Here is a 22,856-nt window from a genome sequence, read left to right as displayed (position 1 = left end):
TTTTTTCTGGAGGGCCCCATTCCCCGTATCTGCCCACATACAGAACAAGGGCCATTCAGGCAAACGGCCTCTGGACAGCAGACGGGACACAGTGAGAGGGTGCTCACCCCATCTGAAACTACACAGGTAATCAGAGTAATCGCCATCCTATCTCTGGCCTCTGCTCTACAAGCGTCACCTGACTGAGAACACAACGCAGCAGGGCTCAGATACCCTGCATAAGGGGCTCTGGAGGACAGGAAAGTCCTGACTGCCCACATACCAGCTCAAAGCTCAGCAGCATGGCTTTCAGTCTTCCAATCTCTTCCCTGAGTTCTCTGATCAACTTCACGTTTGCATCCTGAAACAGAGAGAACTTGGTCACCACTGATTGATATCAGGCCCCGAATGGCTGTGAGATGCTACTCGCAATTAGCCTGGAAGAAGCGGATTACTCCGTTGGAGTAACTTCTAGGGCAGTCTTTTCCAAGTGTGGTCCCAGGATCAGCAGCAACTTCACCTAAGAACTTGTGAGAAATGTAAATTCTGTGGACCACGCCCCCTCCCGCAATGCCCCAACACCTTTTTTTTTTGCGGTACGCGGGCCTCTCACTGCTGTGGCCTCTCCCGTTGCAGAGCACAGGCTCCGGACACGCAGGCTCAGCAGCCATGGCTCATGGGCCCAGCCGCTCCGTGGCATGTGGGATCCTCCTGGACCACGGCATGAACCCGTGTCCCCTGCATCGGCAGGCGGACTCTCAACCACTGCGCCACCAGGGAAGCCCCCCCCCCCGCCCCAACACCTATTAATCAGAAACTCTTGAGGGCTGGGCCCACCTGTGATTTAACAAACCCTCCAGGTGATTCTGATACACACTAAAGTTTGAGAATCACTGCCTAGAGCAGGACGTCAGGTAGGTAATATAATACAAATGCCAGAGCATGTATAGGTAGTAGGTGCTAATCTTCCTGTATTGAGTGTGACTAAACTTAGTACCTGACGAATTACGTTGCCCTTTATTTTTTTATTTAAGTCTTTATTGAATTTGTTACAGTATTGCTTCTGTTTTATGTTTTGGTTTTTTGGCAGCAAGGCATGTGGGATCTCAGCTCCCCGACCAGGGATCGAACCCACACCTGTGCACTGGAAGGCGAAGTCTTAAGCACTGGACTGCCAGGGAAGTCCCTACACTGCCCTTTAAAACAGTCCATAAATGGGCTATATGTGGGCCACCCATTTGTGATCCCTGCCCTGGAACTTTTCACCAAAACTGCAAAGCAGATGAGGAACTTTTTGGAATATTCTCATTATTAATTCAGCTTTCAAGACTAAAGGATTCCTCATATGCCACTTTTACCCAAAACAGAGACTTCACTGCAATTTGCATATGAAAAAAGGCACAGAGCAACATAAACTTGGAATAAAGGCAGTAAACACAGACACTTTTAAATGATCTTTCCTCGAGTGGCAACAGTGTACAAGGGATCTTAAGACCAATGGCCTTAGAGAAATATCTAAAATAAATTATTCAAAAACGGCAACTGAAAGAAGCCAGTTGAGACATGAGAGAACGGTATGACACTGAAAGAAAGAATTTCACTCCCTCGCCATTTGGAGAACAAGTCTGGCAGTTGGGGTGAGTACAAAGAGAAGGAAATCAAATGAGAGGAAAAAAGGAGAACTTGGTGTAAACTGCTGTACCAGATCAGGACTCAACTGAAGGTCTCACCTCATTCACCCGTGGCTTGTTGATGATGTTTTTGGCATTGGATGCATATCTCAACGTGCTCATGGTCTCACTGTAGCTAGTGTGTGCAGGAGACACGGCTGGGGTAGAAGGAGAAGGTTAAAACACACGCCAAGCCTTTCCAACCCAGCCCATGACCACTGGCCTTGCTGCCGTCGCCCAGGCTGTCTGAGAGCCTTGATGAAATGGGCGGCAGTGGCGGAGCACCAGTCCCAACACAGAACCAGCTCCGGCAGCCTCTACTCACTGGCAACCATGATGGTTCTGGAGTTGCCTCCGAGGCTGTCCTTCAGCAGCCAGGTCAACACGGAGTCCCGGTAGGGGATGTAAGACTGCCTCTGGGAAGGTCCTGCTCCACTGCTGGTCCCGGAAGGAGAGCTAGGGATCCCACTGTCACTACCATCGCTTGCTGCGCTGTTGAGGCTCTGGCAGCTGTTGAATACCTGAGAGTTCTGGGCTTAAAAGACAAAAAATAATAAAATTGGAAGAAAAAAAGGAATTATGAAACAAATGCATTAAAACAAAGCAATGGTTGGAGAAGGTAGACTTAGCATCACACTTCCTACTCCCTTTCTGCATATGACTGGATGCTTTAAGTGTGGTCCCTGAATTAGACTCTGGACTCAAGAGATGGAATATTTAAGCCAAACAATTTTGTAGTCTCCCTTCTTTTTGGAATGAGAGTGGTAGGATGATGGTCACACTGTGTTCAAAAACTACAAATATCAATTATTCATGCCCAAAGCCAGAAGGTAAACTTTATCAGAAAGAACCTTTAAGTATCTACTCCATTTTGACAAAATGAAAACATATGAGTTATTTTGCAAAGTCTCTCCTCCCACTCTGATAATCCAGGCTACCGTCAAAATACCTAAGGTGGAGATGACGATCCCCAGAGTCACAAGAGACTTGTTGATATTGGCTCCTTCAGTAATCCGGTCCTTACAGTAACTGGGATCTGCTCTTTCACTAAAACACAGTGGATGAAAAGAGAAACAAAAGTGAACAAGAAGACACTATCCTTATAATGCTGTTGAAAAACACTATCCATTATGTTGCACTTTGCGTAAAAGATCCATATAATAAATTCCCCTTAGAATTCAGTTCCAGAAAAAATGTTACCATCGTGTAACGGACTGGCATTCTTCTGCTTCTCAGGCAATAAAAATCAAACAATTCATTACATTTGGCTGCCAGAGCATTTTGAGTTAATACTTATTCACAGTAATGATACCAATATAGTTTTTTGGTATATACAATTCCCCTTTTGTTTTAATTTCACATATTAATGGCTTTATGCTGTGTCATTAATGGTTTCAAATTCCTTATTTAAGTAAATGTGAAATATTAAAAATTCACACTTCCAGTTGGCTGATACAATTTCTTCCAGAAAGCACTTAAGCTTTTAAGGGAGTGGTGTACCATATTAATTATTTAGCAGTTTTAAAATAAGAAAATATGCCTTATTTCATGTTACACTTTTTTCTGACCACATTATTCCTAAGAGATTCTTCTTTCTGGATATGTAAATGAGTACAATTCATGTTTCCTTCTAATACTTAAAAAGGCAGTAGCTTCTCCCCAATGCCACAGTATTTTTTAAAGCTTTTTTTTTTTTTTTTAAGAAATGTGTAGAGCTGCATAAAATCAATATTAGGTCAAAGGAAAAAAGCACGCTAACTCAGTCCCCTCTACTTAGAGCACTGGTTTTCAATCTTGGCTATACACTGCCGGCACTCCCTCTGACTCCACTAATAATCTGATTTATTTGATCTGAGGTGCAGCCTAGGCATTGGGAGCTCTAAAAGGTCCAGGTGATTTTAATGGGCAGCTAAGATTGAGAACCCCTAACAAAATTTTTTAGCCCTCAGAAAACTAGTTTCTTAACCTAGCATTCAAACAATTTGTTTCTTTTGTAATTTTCTCAGGATGACTGAAATGTGTAAAAGGTGGGGAAAAGTTTATTCCCCGTAAAATGAGCAAGAACAAGGTCATTGTCAAGGGAGTAATTCCACTTGGCTTTGAGATCCTAATTACCTGCCTGCTAGGTCCACAAGGTTGATCTTGCTAGCGATTTCAGAGGGGAGGTGGTTCTCCAGGATTGCCTAAAGGGAGAAAAGATATTTAAAGCTTGTCACTTGGGACAATATGTTGTTTTTTTCCCATGACACCCTCCTAACCAAGGTGATATTCGGATTTTTAGCCAACTCACTCAAGAAATCTGTATTCTAATGTGTTCTGAACCAGATGAGCTCTCAATATCTGACAATCAGTAAGCCCTGGGTCCTGCCATCATTAAAAATGTGAGCAAAACTTCCAGAGGGTAGGTGGGCAACCCCCCCACAAAGTCTCCCTAGCACGGTTTACCAGGTAAATGCTCAACTCTTCTCCAGGAGGCTCTGACCCATCAGTAGAGATCCACAGCAGGTTTGCAGGGGCGGATGATGGGGCTTTGTCTCTTGTTAACCTGAGTCACAGCCTGTTAACTTGCTGGGCAGGACTCTGCCTCTCTCTGTTCTATCCAGGGGCATCCAGCCCTCAAGAGCAAAACAACCTTTCCTTTTTTTAAAAAAATTCAATATGGGGTTTTTGTTGTTGTTGTTTAATTTTAATGTTGTGCATCCATCACTAAAATCCAGTTTTAAAATATTTCCTATAACTCCCCAAATTCCAAGTCTGTTTGCAATCCATCTCCATTGCCATCTCCAGCCCTAGGTCACCATTCAATTTTCTATCTCTATAAATTTGTCTTCTCAGGATATTTCACACAGATGAGTCATACAATGTCTGGCTTCTTTCACTGTGCATAATTATTTTGAGATTCATCCAGGTTGAGGCATGTCAAAAGTTCAATTTTATTGCTGAGTAGTATTCCAGTGTATGAATGTACCATGGTTTGTTTATCTATTCACCTCTTGATGGACATATGGGTTGTTTCCAGCTTTGAGCAATTACAAATAAAGCTGCTATGAATATTTGTGTACAAGCCTTTGTATGGACATATGATTTCTTTTCTCTTGGGAAAATACCTAGCACAATGGCTGAATCATATGGTAGGTATATGTTTAATTTTTAAAGAAACTATTAAATTCTTTTTCAAAGTTGTTGTACCAGTAGTATAGTGTATGAGAACTCCAGCTCCTACAATCTTGCCTATATTTAGTATAATCATTCTTTTTAATTTTAGCTATTTTAAAAGGTGAGTAGTGATACTTCATTTCGTGTTAACTTGCATTCCTCTAATAATTAATGATGTTTGCATCTTTTTAAGTGCTTAATTGCCATCTGTATATTTTCTCTAGTTAAGTATCAGTTCAAAATTTCTAACCATTTTTTTGAGTTGTTTTATTATTGAGTTTAGAGAGTTCTGTATATATTCTGGATACAAGTCTTTTATCTGACATATGTTTTACAAATAAATTCTCCCTGTGGCTTTTCTTTTTATTCTCTTAATAGTGTCTTTTGAAGAGCAGAAGTTTTAAATTTTGACCAATTCCAAATTTCAATTTGTTCTTTTGTTCAAGTTGTGTTTTTAGTGCCATATCTAAAAAAACTTTGCCTAATCCAAGGTCACAAATGTTCTCCCATTGTTATTTTCTATGAGTTTAATTGTTTTAGGTTTCACATTAGTGCCTACGATCCAGGTTGAGTTAATTTTTGAATAAAGTGTACACTAAAGACTTTCAACAAATTTGGCAATGTTTTTGGCCATTATTTTTCAATTTTTTCTTATGCCTATTTTCTCTTCTTTCTTTCTGGGTTCCCATTACACTTATGTTGACACACCTGATGTCCCACAGGTCTGTGCGGCTCTGTTCATTTTCCTTCAGTTACTCTTCTTCAAATTGGATTTCTATTTGTCTATCTTCAACTTCACTAATTCTTCTGCCATCTCAAATCAGCGCTTGAGTCCCATTAGTGATTTTTTCATTTCTGTTATTGTACATTTCCATAATTCCCCCTTTTAAAATAATTTCTATCATTTTATTGAAATTCCCTAGAGTCATTATCATGTTTTCCTTTAATTCTTTAAAACATGGTTTCCTTCAGCTCTTGGAATGTATTTATATTAGTTGCTTGGAAGTCTTTGTATGCTGAATCCAACATGTGGAGCCCTTACAGTCAGTTTTTTTTTTTTTCTAATTATTTATTTTTGGCTGCTTTGGGTCTTTGCTGCTGCATGCGGGCTTTCTCTAGTTGTAGCGAGCAGCCTCCTCATTGCGGTGTGCAGGCTTCTTACTGCGGTGGCTTCTCTTGTTGCGGAGCACGGGCTCTAGGCAGGCAGGCTTCAGTAGTTGTGGCACGCAGGCTCAGTAATTGTGGCTCACGGGCTCTAGAGTGCAGGCTCAGTAGTTGTGGCACATGGGCTTAGTTGTTCCATGGCATGTAGGATCTTCCCAGACCAGGGCTCGAACCCACGTTCCCTGCATTAGCAGGCGGATTCTTAACCACTGAGCCACCAGGGAAGTCCCTACTTTTTAATTTTAATGTTTATTTTCATTTCAATCTTGCTTTTCATTTTAAATGCCCAGACTGATCATATAGATATTAAAGTACTTTGAAATGTTAAAAGTAAAATGTAGGTCAAAGATATTTTGATTAGTCTTTATGAAATGCCTGTACGCTTTCTGAGTGTGTAGCTTAGTAGACTGTGTGTAGGTCCTACTTATAATGTTAGGTCATATCAGAGGACCTATAAAGGGAAAGGTAGGAAGAAAGAAAAAGAAATAGGAAGGAAGACAGGAAATCAAGTCAAAAGGGACAATGAAAGGAAGAAATCTAAGCAAATATAAGTGGTAACCAACCTGCGTATAGTAGATAGTGAAGATGGCATGGGATCTGCTGCTGGCCTCATGAACATGGGTTGCTGCTGTGATTCTGTGTATATAAGGGAAGAAAATTAGGACAAGGATTGTTTATGCATGGTGATCCTTAAGGATCCATGGGGAACACAAGAGATGTTAGTGCTGAGGTTCACAAGTGAGGATCATGAAACACACGTTATTTAGTCTGTTATTGTTAGGAGAGTGGCCCCAAGAGGGCAGGAGCAGTGCTCTAGGTCCTGATATCTGAGAATAAAAGTGAGTGTAGCTTCATATTAAACCACAATTAGAACTTTTTTAAGCAATAGAAGTTAAAAATCAGAGATGAAAGCGTGATACTAAAGAGTCATCAACCTGTAAGAATATCCCTAAAACAGACCCATTTAAATAAGACAAATGGACATAGAGAGCTTGCTGGAGAAGAAGGCTCAAAGGCAGAGAAAGTTAAGTCATGATTAAACACAGAATATTAATCTTATAGTGCCAGAAAGGGCTAAAATGAGATCTTGAATTACATGAACATCATGCTTAAGCCAGGTAGAATTCATAGGCTCCCTGAAAGGTTCATTCCAATCTTGACCCTTAGAGTCAAGAGTCTTCCCTTCATCTAAATCTAAGTCAATCTTGCCTCAGTTTAAGACCAACTCATTGACTTCTGTTCTCAGAGGAGTTACAGAACTGAAGAAAAGAGTCAAAACCTAGAGGCTGTTTTATTCAAGGATAAAAAGGACAAGGTGAGGCCTGACACTTAAAGATCAAGGAGCTCAGGGTACCCTGAAGACATGAAGCAAGTGCCTCCAGAATAGTTCCATGAAAGCCAAGGAATAGAATGTTAAATTTAAATTTCTTCCTTCATGTTCAATTAACTCAGACGTGTTATTAATAGGGTACGTAGAAGACTCTAAATTCCCCCAGTTTTTTTTTCAGGTAAAAAAGGCTATTTTGGGGTGTCAAATAACATTCTGGGTATTTCATAGTAACTAAAAATAGAGTATTATCACAATTTACAACAGGTTTAAGGAGAGTCAATAGCACTTAGTATTTCATAGCAGATTCAAAACAGTCATTTTTTGAGTAACCTTTACAGTATGCAAAACTAGAAGAAAAATGGTTTTCTGAAACATTTTAAACTATATATAAACTATATTAAAGTATATCACCTCTATCAAAGAGAGGACAATGCAGGCAAGAATCTGTTCTTTGATGAAAACAGCAGAAGTCGTGTATTATAAGACAAAACATAGAGTAATACTCTGGGCTTACTGCCTAATATTATTATACCCAAAACAAACTCCAGCTTCACCACTAGTGAGGAGAGCACTAAACCTCAGCCACCGCCCCCTACACTGGGTACACTTCTGTTCTGAGAAAGGCCTGCTGACTGTGGATGTGGGGAGCTGCAGAGAGAATATACACTGTGAAGGGGGATGAGAACACAGGAAATAAGAATGAGACTGAAAGAATGACAAGGACAAACAAACCTGTTACCTGTTTGCTATTCCCTCCTCCAAGAGCTGAATTACTTGCTTATAGCTGGTAACTACATGTTGAGATAAACCTATCCAATTTGCAAGGAGGAAAAAAGAAATTAAAAATTTTTGGCAAAGTTTAACCTTTTCCTGTAGGTAATTAAATTTATCATCCTATTTCATATCAGTTGACAGACAAGAATGAGGGAACAACTTAATTCAGATAATAAATTAAGTCAACATATATTTATTGGAAGCCTACTGTCAGGCATTGTGACAGTCTCTCTGGGAACACAGGTCTCTGCCCACACAGACATTATAGTCTAGAATTCATGTAGCAGTTATGCTAACAACAATGAGAAGAATAGCAATAACAATTCCTTAGAATTTTGCTATATAGGTTATAAGAAAGTTCTCATAAATTACCTCATTTGGCCCTCACAAAATTCCTGAGGCAGACAAGGGCTATGTGCCCCACAAAATGGCAGACTCGGTTTGACATACAAACCATACAGTACACATGTCCTTATCCTCCCACAGTTTACAATCATGAGAAATTTTATGATACAAGATAATATGGCCAAGTGCCACAGGACTAGAAAGATAATAAATGCTGAGGAGATCAGAGGAGTGGTCAGGGAAAGCTCCATGGGGGAAGCGAGACTTGAATTGAGCCACTGTAGAATGGGCAGGCTTTAGATAGGTAAAGAGAGCTTAAGGGCATGAAAGTAAATCTTTATGGCTGGTTACCCACCAAGTCAAAAAAGGCCTTCACAACTGTGCTAGAGAATCTCTGTATTAGAGATTCAGGAACCAAAGTAAATTTATGGGCTCATAGCTGAATACACTTACACTAAAAATTAGCAAAGTAACTTGAACACTGACTGGATTTTTTTATATTAAGGAATTATTACTATTATTTAGATGTAATAATAGTTTGGGGTATGATTTTTAAAAAAGATATTCCTTATCTTTTAGGGCTACATACTAAAATATTTATAGATGAATTGATGTGACATCTGGAATTTGCCTCAGAATAATATAGAATGTGGACAGGAATGTGGACAGGGCAGAATTTGCAAAGGGTTATTGGGTTATGGGTTATTGTGAACATGGGGGTACATTATACTAGTCTATTTTTGCTCAAAATTCTCTATAATAAAAAGAATTTAAAAAATTTAACCAAGGATAGGGACTTTCCTGGTGGTTCAGTGGGTAAGACTCTGTGTGGGTTTGATCCTTGGTCAGGGAACTAGATCCCACATGCATGCTGCAACCAAGAGTTCGTATGCTGCAACTAAGAAGTCTGCATGTCACAACTAAAAGACCCCATATGCCTCAACAAAGATCCTGTTTGCTGCAACTAAGACCCGGCGGAGCCAAAAGAATAAAAATAAAAAAATAACCAAGGATAGAGACCTTCTGCTTTCTGTAATGGCAAATTACATAATATAAACCAACCCTTCTGCTGAAGACTATTAGAAACAGCTGGACAAAATATAAAAGATATCAGTGTGAAGGCACAGAGGGATGACGAGATAGTGAAAAATTTCCAGGCTATATACTGGGGGAGGATGGAAGTCCAGAGAGATAAGGCCAGCATTTGAGGACGCTTCTCCTCTGAGAGCATTTCCCAAATCTTGAGAAGTGGCTGACAGCAGTTCTCTTGACAAACTCACAGGCCTAGGGAGACACAGACTGCAGTCCACAGCCCACCTGGAGTGGGCCCTATGGCACCCCACCTCTTTAACCCAAAGGGTTAAAACACAGGAATAAGGCTGAATTAGAAGTAAATAGCCTCTGAAGGGATTACAGCTCAGCTTTGAATATTCTCAGTCCTTAAATTGGACTGATGTGATTCTGAATCACTAGTGTGTGCAGGAACCTGGCACAAATAAATAAAAGTCTTCTGTACTGGCAGATATCACTGTTCTAGACCTACAAATTACTTCTATAAGCAATTTAGCAAATACTGTCTGGCACAAAATTATAACAAACCAGACACATAAGTAGACCTGATAACATAGATGAAAACCAGCAAAAATAATAGGGAATAGAAAGAGACCTAAGAAAGATCCAGATATTGGAGTTACAGTAACTTTAAAGTAACTGTGCTTACTATTTTCAAGGGGCTAAAGACAAGATTATAAAATCTCAGAGAAAATTGGAAACTATAATAAAAAGATCAAATGTAGATTTGGGAAGTAAGAACTACTGTAAGTGAAAAAAAAGAACTCAGTATCTAAGTTTAACAGCAGGTTAGACATAGCTTAAAAAACAATTAGTGAGGGCTTCCCTGGTGGAGAAGTGGTTAAGAACCTGCCTGCCAATGCAGGGGACACAAGTTCGAGCCCTGGTCCGGGAAGATCCCACATGCCGCAGAGCAACTAAGCCCGTGTGCCACAACTACTGAGCCTGCGCTCTAGAGCCCGCGAGCCAGAACTACTGAGCCCACGTGCCACAACTACTGAAGCCCACGCACTTAGAGCCCATGCTCCGCAACAAGAGAAGCCACTGCAACAAGAAGCCCGCACACTGCAACCAAGAGTAGCACCCGCTCGCTGCAACTAGAGAAAGCCCATGCGCAGCAACGAAGACCCAATGCAGCCTAAAATAAATAAATTTATAAAAAAGTTAAAAAAAAGTTAGTGAACAGGAACATATGTCAGAAACATACAACGAAAATAAAGCACAGAGAGCCAAAAGATACAAAGTATTATATAAGAGAGGGTAAGAATCATAAAGTATATATAACACACCTGTAATTGGAGCTCCAAAAGGAGAGAGTTGGGTAAAAGCAATGTTAGAAGTAATGGCTTAGAAATGTCTGCAAAAAAAGATATAAAACCACAGATTCAGGAAGCCTGACACAATAAAAAAAATAAAAATCTATCCCTCGACACTTAATGGTAAACTGTTAAAAACCAAAGACAAAGAGAAAAACCTTAAAGGAATTACTAAGATAACGTCTCAACAGAAACAATGGAAGGCAGAAGTCAGTGGAATAATTTTTAATTGCTGAAAGAAAATAACCACCAACTTAAAATTCTATACTTAGCGAATTTCTCCTTTAAGAATAAAGAAGAAATAAAGTTATTTTCAATCAATTGAAAACCAAGAGAATTCGTAAACAGCAGACCCACACTAGAGAAAATAATGAAGATTATTTTTTAGCTGAAGGAAAATATCAGACAGAAGGTAGGAGATTTAAAAAAAAAAGTTTAGACCACAATATTAGACTTTGATAAGTCAATGACCCATGCTGTAATCTCTACAAAGACTACTAAAATAATAATAAGACAATGTGTAAACAGTAAGCTAAAAGAGGAGAAATATGGGATAATTTAAAAAATTAACCAACTCAAAAATCATGAAGGTAGAGAAAAAGGAACATAAAATGTAAAGAGAAAACACAATGTAACAGAATTAAACCCAAATAAAATTAGTAATTATATTAAAAATAAACAGACCAAAATATGCTTGAAATATGTTCAAATTACAAGACCAAAACTGTGATGCTAGATAAAATAAAGCAAAAGCCAAATATTTTATTTTAAAAAAAACACATCTAAAACATATGGATATAGTAAGGGAGAAAGTATAAAAAAGATTAAAATGCCAACACTAACCAAAAGAAAGCTACAGTAGTTATAGTAATTCCTGACAAAGTAGAGTAGATTTCATGGCAAAGCATTATTAGAGATAAAGAGGGATCCTTCAAAACGATAGAAGCATTCATCAAGAAGATTTAATAATTCTAATTTTGTATGCACATAATAATAAAGTCTCAAAATTTATAAAACAAAAATTGCTGGGATTAAAAGGAGAAAAAGACATTCATAGTCATAACAGGAAATTTTAACTAGCCTTTCTTATTATCTCATAAAACAAGCAAAAAAAATCAATAGGGTTATAGAAGATTTAAGCAACTCAAATAACAAACTTGACAAATAATATTATATAAATGCTATACCCAACTACTGCATAATTATTTTTAAGAACACATGGAAAATTTTAAAAACTTAGCCATATGCTAGGCCACAAACCAAACTGTTATACATATATATTTTTAAATGAAATCATATAGAGAGTGTTATTTGAATGCCATTCTATTAAACTAGATACCTATAATAAAATAGAACTATAAAATCTCCAAATATTTGAAAATTAAGAAATGCAATTCTAAATAACCCATGGGTCAAAAAAGAAATCATTATGAAAATTACATACAATTTTAAACTAAATAATGATAAAAATACTACACATTAAAACGTGTGCAGTGCAGCTAAAGCTATATTTACAGAAAAATTTATAGCTGTAAATAAATATATTAGGAAAGAAAAAAGGATGAAAATCGACAAGCTAAGCATCTACTTACAAAGGTTAAAGAATCAGCAAATTAGACTCAAGGAAAGGATGAATAAAATAATAAAAATATGAACAGAAATTAATAAATACAAAATAAACTTACAGTGGAGGAAAGCCACAAAACCAAAAGTTGATTTTTTGAAAAGACAAATAAAATTAATAAGTCCTTAAATTGAACAAGAAAAAAGAGACAAGGGATAGATAACCAGTTAGGAATGAAAAAAGAGATCCTACATTTAAAGAGACATCTTACACGTAAAGCGTAAGAGGATATTACTCTTTATGCAGATACATGTCTTACATTTAGAGGAAGTGGATTTTTTAGAAAAATACAATTTACCAAAAATCAGTGCAATAAAAAATAGAATATTTGAAAGAAATCAAATCTATAATCTTAAACCTTCTCAACAAAAACTCCTCCAGACTCAGAAGGCTTTGCCAGCAAATTCCACCAAATATTTAAGGAGGAATAACCCCAATCTTACAAGAAATCTTTCAGAAAATAGAAAGAGGCAGCATCTCTCAACTCATTTTAGGAAACAAACAGAACCTTTATACTTAACCCTGATAAAGGAAAATGGAGAATCAGAGAAGGATAAAGAAGAGAAGAGGAGGAGGAAGAAAAACAGGACAAGGAAGATGATAATTAGAGGAGAATTTCACTCTTGAACATACATGCAACAACTCCCAACAAAACACTGGAAATCTGAATTCTGCAATATATACAAAGGAAAATATATCACAAGTAACTTGGGTCTATGCTAGGAATGCAAGACTGCTATAGCATTCAAAAATCAGTGTAATTCACCTTATTAACAGGAGAAAGGACACAAATCATACAATATAGACAAGCATATATAAAGCAAATATTTAAAAAAATTCAGGGACTTCCCTGGTGGTCCAGTGGTTAAGAATCTGCCTTCCAATGCAGGGGATGTGGGTTCGATCCCTGGTTGGGGAACTAAGATCCCACATGCCACAGGGCAACTAAGTCTGCGTGCTGCAACTACTGAGCCCACACGCCACAACTAGAGAGCCTGCATGCTGCAACTACAGAGCCCACACACTCTGGAGCTCACGCGCTGCAACTACTGAGCCCGCGCGCTCTGGAGTCCACGTGCCACAACTAGAGAGAAGCCCATGCGCCACAACAAAGAGCCTGGCTGCTGCAACGTAAGATCCTGCATGCCACAACTAAGACCTGATGCAGCCAAAATAAATAAATAAATAAATATTTTTAAAAAATTCAATAGCTATATATATATATATATATATATATATATTTTTTTTTTTTTTTTTTTTTTTTTTTGCAGTACGCGGGCCTCTCACTGTTGTGGCCTCTCCCGTTGTGGAGCACAGGCTCCGGAGGTGCAGGCTCAGCGGCCATGGCTCACGGGTCCAGCCGCTCCGCAGCATGTGGGATCTTCCCTGACCGGGGCACGAACCCGTGTCTCCTGCATCGGCAGGCGGACTCCCAACCACTGCGCCACCAGGGAAGCCCAGCTATTTATATATTTTTAAAAATTCCTAGAACCCGTTCCATTTCCCTTTCGTGAACAATTTAGTCCTAAAGTCCTTAAGTGGAGCAGAGCCTGCAAGGCAGGCAACCACGTCAGGGCGAAGAGCCTGAGAAGAATGAGGAGGGCGTCCCCGCAGAGGGAAGGCCTGGCGTGAGAGTGGGGTGAGGAGGGGACGACACGGGGGGCAGCCCAGCACAGAAAGTCAGAGCCTGGCGGGCTGAGCAGAGCGTCCCCACGGAGGCAGCCCCGTGCAGGGCATGGGAGCCCGGGGAACGTGAGCAGGCTGCCCATGTGTGGGGGCAGCCTGCCGTGAGAAGTCAGAGGCCCGACAAGGAGAGAAAGGCATCCCCACAGAGGGACTGGCTGTGGAACAAGATTTCTAAGTTGGCTGAGGAGGTGGCCCAGCAAAAGAATACCAAGACCAAGAGGGATATGGAAGGTACCTGCACAGTGAGCGGTGGGGACAGGCAGCCCTGCACGGAGCGCTGGAATGCAGGCATGGTGAGCATGGCTTCCTGTGGTGAAAGGCACAGCCAGGTGAGGCGGGCATCCACATAAGAGAGAGGACAGCAATGACGAGACTAATTACACATGGGGGTGGAGGGACCGATCAAAGAAGCATTTCCACCTTTGGATAAAGGAATTACAAATCTGGAAAGGGAGAAATCCAGAATGAACCCTGTCGTGCTGGACTGCAGTTGGAAGTACTGGTGTGAACATATATGAGCTCCGTCCACTCAGAAGGACTAGGAGTTGCAGCATCTCAAAAGCAATGAGCATACCTAGCACTTAGATCTTGGCTTCCAAAAACTTTTCTCCAATAAAAAGGACCAGATTACATATAGAATGGATAAACAACAAGGTCCTACTGTCTAGCACAGGGAACTATATTCAATATCCTGAGATAAACCAAAATGGAAAAGACTATTAAAGAAAAGAATGTATATATATATATATGTATAGCTGAAGCGCTTTGCTGTACAGCAGAAATTAACACAACATTGTAAATCAACTATACTTCAATTAAAAAAAAAAAAGAAGAAGAACCAGGGCTCCTGGGAGAAATGGCTGATTCAAAGACTGAGGCAGGGAAAGCAGATGAACCTCGAACATCTCCTGTCAGAAAGCAAGGAAGTGCTCAAAGAATGATGGTGATATGCCAAAATGTCACAGGAACACACCTGAAGTGGATTCCATTGGCTAAATCTGGAATAATTGGAGCATCAAAATAAAAAATAGTAGTAACAGAAGGCGACTCGTTCAATAAAATAAGAAACCATGAGTCTATGCCAACATAAATAAATAAATTGAAAGTCAGATGAGGATAGGACACACACATGGTTTCACAGGACCACACCCACAAAAAACACTTGTTGATTACAAAAGGAAAACAGCAATTTCAGAGTGAAGAAGCCTGGCAGATATGACCTTAAGTGAGGAAATTAAAAATCATGAATAATGGGACATATCAAAATTGTGCACCACTTAATGGTGTCAAGTTCATGACAGTCAAGAGAGACCAAGGAGCCTTCCAGACTGGAGAACACTAGAGAGACACCCTAACCAAAGGCAACCTTTAACTCTCAAATGGACAATTACTGGGACAATTAGTGAAACTTAAATGGGTTCTAAGGATCAGATGGTAGTAATGTGTCAAAGTTAATTTCCTGATTTGGATGGTTGTGTTGTAACTATACAGGAGAACATTCTTGTTTGAAAGAAAAACACCCCAAAATAATCAGGGGATAAGGGTCATTAGGTTGGCAATTTACTCTCAAATGGTTCAAGTAAAAAAGTTCTTTAGGGACTTCCCTGGTGGCGCAGTGGTTAAGAATCCGCCTGCCAATGCAGGGGACACGGGTTCGAACCCTGGTCGGGGAAGATCCCACATGCCGCGGAGCAACTAAGCCCATGCACCACAACTGCTGAGCCCGCGCTCCAGAGCCTGCGAGCCACAACTACTGAACCCTCGTGCCACAACTACTGAAGTGTGCACGCCTAGAGCCCATGCTCCGCAACAAGAGAAGCTACCGCAGTGAGAAGCCCATGCACCGCGACAAAGAGTAGCCCCTGCTCGCCGCAACCAGAGAAAGCCTGACGCACAGCAATGAAGACCCAATGCAGCCAAAAATAAAAAATATATAAAAATTAAAAAAAGTTCCTTATACTATATTTGCAACTTTTTCAAAAGTTTCTTTCAAAATTAAAAAATAAAAACTCTTAGAAAACTAAGATAAAAAGAGAATTCCCTTAACCTGCTAAGGCAGTGCTTCTCAAAGCTGCTGCACAGACCGGAGCCAGTTCTCAAACAGTTACCGATGTGAGATGAGACAGGTACAGAAACCTTTACAACAATATGACAGATTTTATATCTTTTGAATCTAATAAAGAAGAATTGGGGCTTATAATTAAGATGTCTTTTTCTTTTTTTTCTAGTAATTCATCTTTATTTTATCAGAGTATTTGTTTGCCATGGATTGGAAATTTTTTAAAAAACCGGTCCTTCCTCACAGATAGTTTGAGAAGTGTGTGATAAAGAGTATCTATTAACAACAAATGCTACTGCAAACACCATAGTAAAATGTTGAAGCTTTCCCCTGGGAACAAAACTAAATACTGTTACCACTCTTATTTCATATGGTACTAGAGGTCCTAGTCAGTGTAGAAAGGCAAGGAAAAAAAGGTGTAAGAATTAAAAAAACAAACACACAAAAATACTCCTGTTATGTGCAGAATGAGTACAAAGAAAATACAAAATAATTTTTTTCAGAGTCCCAACTACCCTCTTCCAACAACCTCCTGCTTTGTACCCATCCCTGTGTATAAAGATAAAGACCAAAGCAAAAATACGATAGTGTCTTTGTCTCACTTAAATATCACTTTAGACCCTGTAACCATTGGGCTTTTATGTGTGCTTTGGGTAGGGCCCTGTACATTTCAGATTTCAACTTAATCTGTCATCTAATTCATAAACTTTTTAATGAAAAGTAAGAGGCTACTCCTTTTCTTTTCTTGGATTTAGGCAGCTATCAAGTTCAGGCTTATAGTTCTAAACTGGAACTACAAGTTTTTTAAAGGCCTTGTATCTTTCATATTTCCCCATGGCAATCTGAATAGTATAGGCATCCAGCAAGTACTCAATAAATTCCTGTAGAATTGGTTTCAAAGCAGAAACCACTTTCTGCTTTGGAATCGTATTCACAGAATATATGAGCCTAAGATAGAGAAAGATAGACAGACAGACTGGTAGGTAATATAAATACTAAATGAATAAAGAAAGCAAACATTTTTAAAAATAAAAAGTTTGCTGTAATGCCATCAGAGGGTAGTAATGGGAATAAGTTCAGAGTGACTATTCAGGGTCTCGGCTTCCAAGCCTGGCTCTATACTATGTGAGCTTACGGTTCCTTTACTAGGAAATAAGAGAAATGTCCACCTGTATTTGTAATGATTTGAGAAAGTCCAGACCAACTTTAAGAAACATGTAACCCAAAGGACCTAAGAGACTTTTTGCTGGTTTAGAATTATTTCTTACCAAGCATCCTTCCTCTCCACAAGGGTTCACTCATGAAGGTATCCAAAAGAGCCCTGAGATTTAAGTCTGATCCTGTCACTGGGTATATGACCCAAGCTGTACCACCCTGTGTGAATTCTCAGGGTTTCAGGTACTATGCCAATCAAAGAATCTATGATCATAGGTCTCCTCCATGTACAGGATTCTGTCCCATTCTTCTCTTCCAGTCCTAGAAAAGGTTCCCAGTTCCAACCCTGCCCCAACCGGCTGTGCAACTTTGGGAACATCCCTTAACTTCTGCCAGACTTCATTTCATTTTCTGTGCAACGAAGACATCAGGACTACATCTGAGGTCTCCTCTAGTTACTCCCCCTACCCGCCCCCCACACCCAAAAAGCACATTAAGATAAAAATAAATTAAAATATGAGAAACTGTGGCACTATTGCATCCACTCATGGTCTGCCTTCAAATTACTGTTTTACACAGAGATATATATCCACAGAGTTTTACAGAGGAATCTCCAACTGGCTCCTAGCAAAGTAAATGGTATTTTCATCATTGTTTCCAGGCTGCCAATTACGATGGAACATTTGGGAAAAGACTCAGCAGAATCAGTGACTAGCACACCTACTGAGTCAGCCATTAGCCATGCCCTGATCAGAGAAGAGACCAGCTCTTGATCTTTCATGTCCCTCTCCTTGTCAAGATTTAAATAAGCTTCCCCCACAAAAGAACCCAACAGTTTCTACTTAATAGCAAGACTTAGCCTAATGGAATAAGACAGATGGAACCAAACACCAAGTATCAGTGCTTGATGAGGAAGCAGCAAGTAGACCCTGCTCCATGTCTTACATCTCCCCTTGTTCCCGACTATCACCACCACCAGAACAGAAAGTACCCCGAAAAGGAGACTGGCTGACCTGGGAATCAGTCCCAGCCCTGCTGGACCTGGCACCACAGACCCAACCCTATTCCATGTCACTTTCCCCCTCACTCACCATGCTTTAGACACACTGGCCCCCTTGACACCACCAAGCCCTTCACTCAGGGCTCTAGCCTATGCCGCTCCCTCAACCTGAAACACTCTTCCCCTTGCTACGCCATTCTTCACACAACTGGCTCCTGTATCCCCTCCAGGTTCAGCTTAAAATGTTACCTCCTCAGGGAAGCTTTCCTGACCATGCTATGCAGATGGGTTGCCTACACCACCCAGGGTTCTTTGCCATCACTGTATCTATTTATCTTTTTTTTTTTTTTTTTTTGCGGTACGCAGGCTTCTCACTGCCGTGGCCTCTCCCGTTGCAGAGCACAGGCTCTGGACGCGCAGGCTTACCGGCCATGGCTCACGGGCCCAGCTGCTCCGCGGCATGTGGGATCCTCCTGGACCGGGGCACAAACCCACGTCCCCTGCATCAGCAGGCAGACTCTCAACCACTGCGCCACCAGGGAAGCCCTATTTATCTTTTTATTAGCCTTTATCACAACTGTAAGTAGTGCTTGTTTTCTGACTCACCCCCACAAGAGTATAACCTTGCCTGGGAGGATAAGACTGCCTTTTCTATTTATTGGTACCTATTTGGCATCTAATACCAGTAGCTGGCACATAGTAAGTATTCATTATATGTTGTTGAATGAATCAGCGACCGTCAGGAGAGCTTCCCAGGCTTCAGTTTGGTCTCAGACCTCCAGGACCACTGTGGCTCACCTTGTACATAGGGCCCCATCTCTGGGTGCTCCCTGACCCGCAGATTATAGGTCTTTTTTTGATCAGACTGTTTCAGCAGATCCCGCACTCGTTCATTATAGATTTCCAGGAAGCTAGAGACATGTAGAAAAAGGCATATAATTAGATCTTGAAAAAATGTGGGAAAAACACTAAGCCAAGAATCAGAAGACCCTAGTTCTAGTTCTACCTCTGACAGTCTAAGACCTTGGTCACGCCAGGTTTCCCCCTTGAGTCTCGTTCTGCATGTGTACAATAGAGTTTTGAGCATTGGCTGTCATTACTCCACAGTTTCAGGTTTACAGTGTCAGTGCTGATTCAAGTTTAGCCTTCAGGAGGCTATTTCAGCATGGGTTTAGGCTGCCACCAGCCTGTGCCTCGATCAGGACCCCAGAGCACAGAGTCTACAAGCATGTTTCTTGAAGTGGTTTTCAAATGTGATCTTTGAGCTCTATTATTCACTGAAGGCATCTCAAGGGCCATGCTGAGCAAAACAGGAAGCTAAGTGAGAAGGGTCTGCTCCCCACCTACTTTAAGTAGCACAATTCTCATTTTACCTGTCTTATACACTGGGATTTTGTTTAAGATATGCTGTCTTATTGGTATCTACTGGCATTTTATGCCTTTTTAAAATAATAACACAGCTACAATTCTTAATTAAAATCAGTAAATATTTTGTTAAATAGGAAAGCAGACTTCTCACAGAAAGGTCTTCCTCACTGGAACACAGATGCTTGCCTGTGGAGCCAGCAGAGAAAAAAAGGCTCCAGTTCAAAGCTGCTCTCTGCACACTCTTCTTATAAAATTTTTCTCCTTAATCTTCTCATATTTGGACACAGGAACTCCAGATATCTCTTAGAATAGTGGTTCCCAGATTTCATGGACAACAGAACACCTAACATATATGTATATGTTTATACCCATAGAGGTTTGCAAATTTTTACTTTATAAACTTAAAAAATGTAAAAATAGTGTTCACAATCATTTAATTTTAAAAACATACAGTTGGGCTTCCCTGGTGGCACAGTGGTTAAGAATCCGCCTGCCAATGCAGGGGACATGGGTTCAAGCCCTGGTCCGGGAAGATCCCACATGCCGCGGAGCAACTACTGAGCCTGTGCTCTAGAGCCCGTGAGCCCCAACTACTGAAGCCTGCGCACCTAGAGCCTGTGCTCCGCAACAAGAAAAGCCACCACAATGAGAAGCTCATGCACCGCAATGAAGAGTAGCCCCAGCTCGCCACAACTAGAGGAAGACCGCGCACAGCAACAAAGACCCAATGCAGCCAAAAATAAATAAATAAATAAATTTATAAAAAACAAAACAAAAAAACCCCAGACAGTTATTCTTTGTAGGGTAATGAAAATGTTATGTAATTAGATAGCGATGATGGTTGAACAACCTTGTAAATAAAAATATATATATATATATATATATATATATATATATACACATACACACATATCTCATTGAAATATATTCTTTAAAAGTGTGAATTTTATGGTATGTGAATTATGTCTCATGTTTTTAAACAGGGACATTGAACACCAAAAACAAAAACAAAAAAGAATACAGAGAATTAAGGGCAATTGGTAACCTTCCACCAACATTTACAGTTCAGACTGGTGAAAACGTCACGTTGGGGTAGCCAGCACTAGTCTAGGAACGAGAGTTTGGGAACTACTGACCTGGAGGACAACCCAGGAGGGGGCTGGAACAGAAATCCCAAAAGCTAGTATGAAACTGTACAGAAAATAAAAGAGGGCTTCCCTGGTGGCGCAGTGGTTGAGAGTCCGCCTGCCGATACAGGGGACACGGGTTCATGCCCCGGTCCGGGGGGATCCCACATGCCGCGGAGCGGCTGGGCCCGTGAGCCATGGCCGTTGGGCCTGCGCGTCCGGAGCCTGTGCTCCGCAATGGGAGAGGCCACAGCAGTGAGAGGCCCGCGTACCGCAAAAAAAAAAAAAAAAAAAGAAAATAAAAGAAAGGAAACCAGCTAGCCAGGGGAAGCTGGGCCACAGGAGACGCCACCTTGTTAAGCCTGAGGATAGGAACTAAGTTTCCTACAACCTAAAACTTAAGTAAGTTTTTCATCTTGTACTGCAAGATATTTCTGCTGTGGCTTTTCTCCATTCCTCTGGACAACTCTGGAAGCGGAGAGGACAGCTCTGGAGTGGAAACAGAAACACTTCAGGCCGCAGAGCCTGACAGGTTCTTACCTTACTTTTATTCTGCAGGAGGAAGGCAGTGGGGCACAGTTTTCCTCCCTGACAAAGAGACCCTGCACAAACCAGAGGGTTGGAGTTTCACTGAAGGGAGTGTACAAAGAAGACCTACTTTGAGGGGATCCAGTCAAAAGAGAGTCTATACCTCACATATCCGTGGTGTCAGCCCAACAGAGGCCTGGAGAACAGAAGAGAAGAAAGCATTACTGTTCACTCACGGTGATGTTCTCCCCCCAACACCCAGGGCCCACCCTCAGCAGGGATGGGCTCCTTGCGCTAGCCTCTTCACTTCAGGCAGTTTCCCCGGCGGTATGTGGAAGACTCTATTTGCCAGTGCTCTCAGGAGACTCTCACGGGAGGAATGTACCAGATGAGAGGCAGATCACCACCGTAAGAAGGAAGAGAGAAGCTAGCAAACCCAGGTACATACTTTCATGAAGAGAAGGTTACATCCTTCTTGGATGAATTCACTTTACCATGGTGGTCCCTCCCAGAACCCTATCTCCTAACCCTGCACACACAGGAGGACTAGAGTACATGGGTGTTCAAAACACACATTTAGAGAGAAGCGGCTTCTTTTTTCATCTTGGATCCAGTGCTAACTTATACTCAGGTTAAGGGCTTTACACCCCTGGGTTATTGGACATTTTCTCCTTTTAATTTATAATCTATAAAATCAGGCTAAACATGGACGTAGTAAGCAATGATCTGGGCCCACGGCAGCAGGGATAATCTTTCAGGAGGACCAACGTCCTAAAGAATGTCCCTGTGCGGTGTTATTTGTCACCTGCCCTACCAGTTCATCTCACCAGGGTACTTCTAAGCCTAAAACAAAGAGGTATTCTTAAGGAACTCTACCCTCTTAATTTTCCATGATAATGGAAGGCTCTCATAAGTCCTACACACTTTTGAAAGCTCCCATCCCAGTAGCTGGTTCTCCTGCTTCTTTCTGAACACTCAGATCGAACACACACATAGCCCCATATCCACATGGCCTTAGCCACCACTTAACACTCAGTCTGGGATTTGTCTACACCAAAGGTGTTAAAAAGCTACAGGTGATGAACTTGGAAATGATATGAGAAATTCAGAAGGACTGACAAGGTCTGTGTCATCAAAGGGAATTATAAAATTCTAAGATTCTTCAGGGAGTAATAAAGAGGGGCTAATTATTCAAAGTTTACCTTTCAAATAAAGTGCTGAGAAACATTGTTTTTTTAACTTTTTTTTAATAAAAAGTTATATAGCTGATTAACAATATTGTGTGAGTTCCAGGTATACAGCAGAGTGATTCAGTTATAGATATACATGTATCTATTCTTTTTCAAATTCTTTTCCCATTTAGGTTGTTACATAATACTGAGCAGAGTTCCCTGTGCTATACTGTAGGTCCTTGTTGGTTATCCATTTTAAATATAGCACTGTGTACATGTCAATCCCAAACTCCCTAACTATCCCTCACCCCACCCTTCCCCCCCTGGTAACC

The 22,856-nt window shown here is 40.6% G+C and overlaps 1 protein-coding gene across 3 annotated transcripts in view; it reads right to left on the bottom strand.

Annotated features, from left to right (window-relative positions):
- The window catches only part of STARD9 (StAR related lipid transfer domain containing 9), a 133,836-nt gene that overhangs the window by 45,202 nt on the left and 65,778 nt on the right, over nucleotides 1-22,856 (bottom strand). For all 3 annotated transcript variants that reach the window (XM_060096692.1, XM_060096693.1, XM_060096694.1), the window contains exons 5-14: nucleotides 21,516-21,548; nucleotides 21,365-21,426; nucleotides 19,128-19,240; nucleotides 8,039-8,108; nucleotides 6,533-6,605; nucleotides 3,765-3,832; nucleotides 2,599-2,696; nucleotides 1,975-2,184; nucleotides 1,710-1,807; nucleotides 263-340 (exon numbers count right to left, since the gene is read on the bottom strand). In XM_060096692.1, coding sequence (XP_059952675.1) covers nucleotides 263-340; nucleotides 1,710-1,807; nucleotides 1,975-2,184; nucleotides 2,599-2,696; nucleotides 3,765-3,832; nucleotides 6,533-6,605; nucleotides 8,039-8,108; nucleotides 19,128-19,240; nucleotides 21,365-21,426; nucleotides 21,516-21,548 — 903 coding nt within the window. The remainder of the gene's footprint in view (nucleotides 1-262; nucleotides 341-1,709; nucleotides 1,808-1,974; nucleotides 2,185-2,598; nucleotides 2,697-3,764; nucleotides 3,833-6,532; nucleotides 6,606-8,038; nucleotides 8,109-19,127; nucleotides 19,241-21,364; nucleotides 21,427-21,515; nucleotides 21,549-22,856) is intronic.

Source organism: Mesoplodon densirostris, chromosome 4, assembly GCF_025265405.1.
Source record: "Mesoplodon densirostris isolate mMesDen1 chromosome 4, mMesDen1 primary haplotype, whole genome shotgun sequence".
NCBI classification, from domain to species: domain Eukaryota; kingdom Metazoa; phylum Chordata; class Mammalia; order Artiodactyla; family Ziphiidae; genus Mesoplodon; species Mesoplodon densirostris.
Note: the sequence above shows the minus strand (reverse complement) of the source record. Positions and strands in the feature narration are given on the sequence as shown.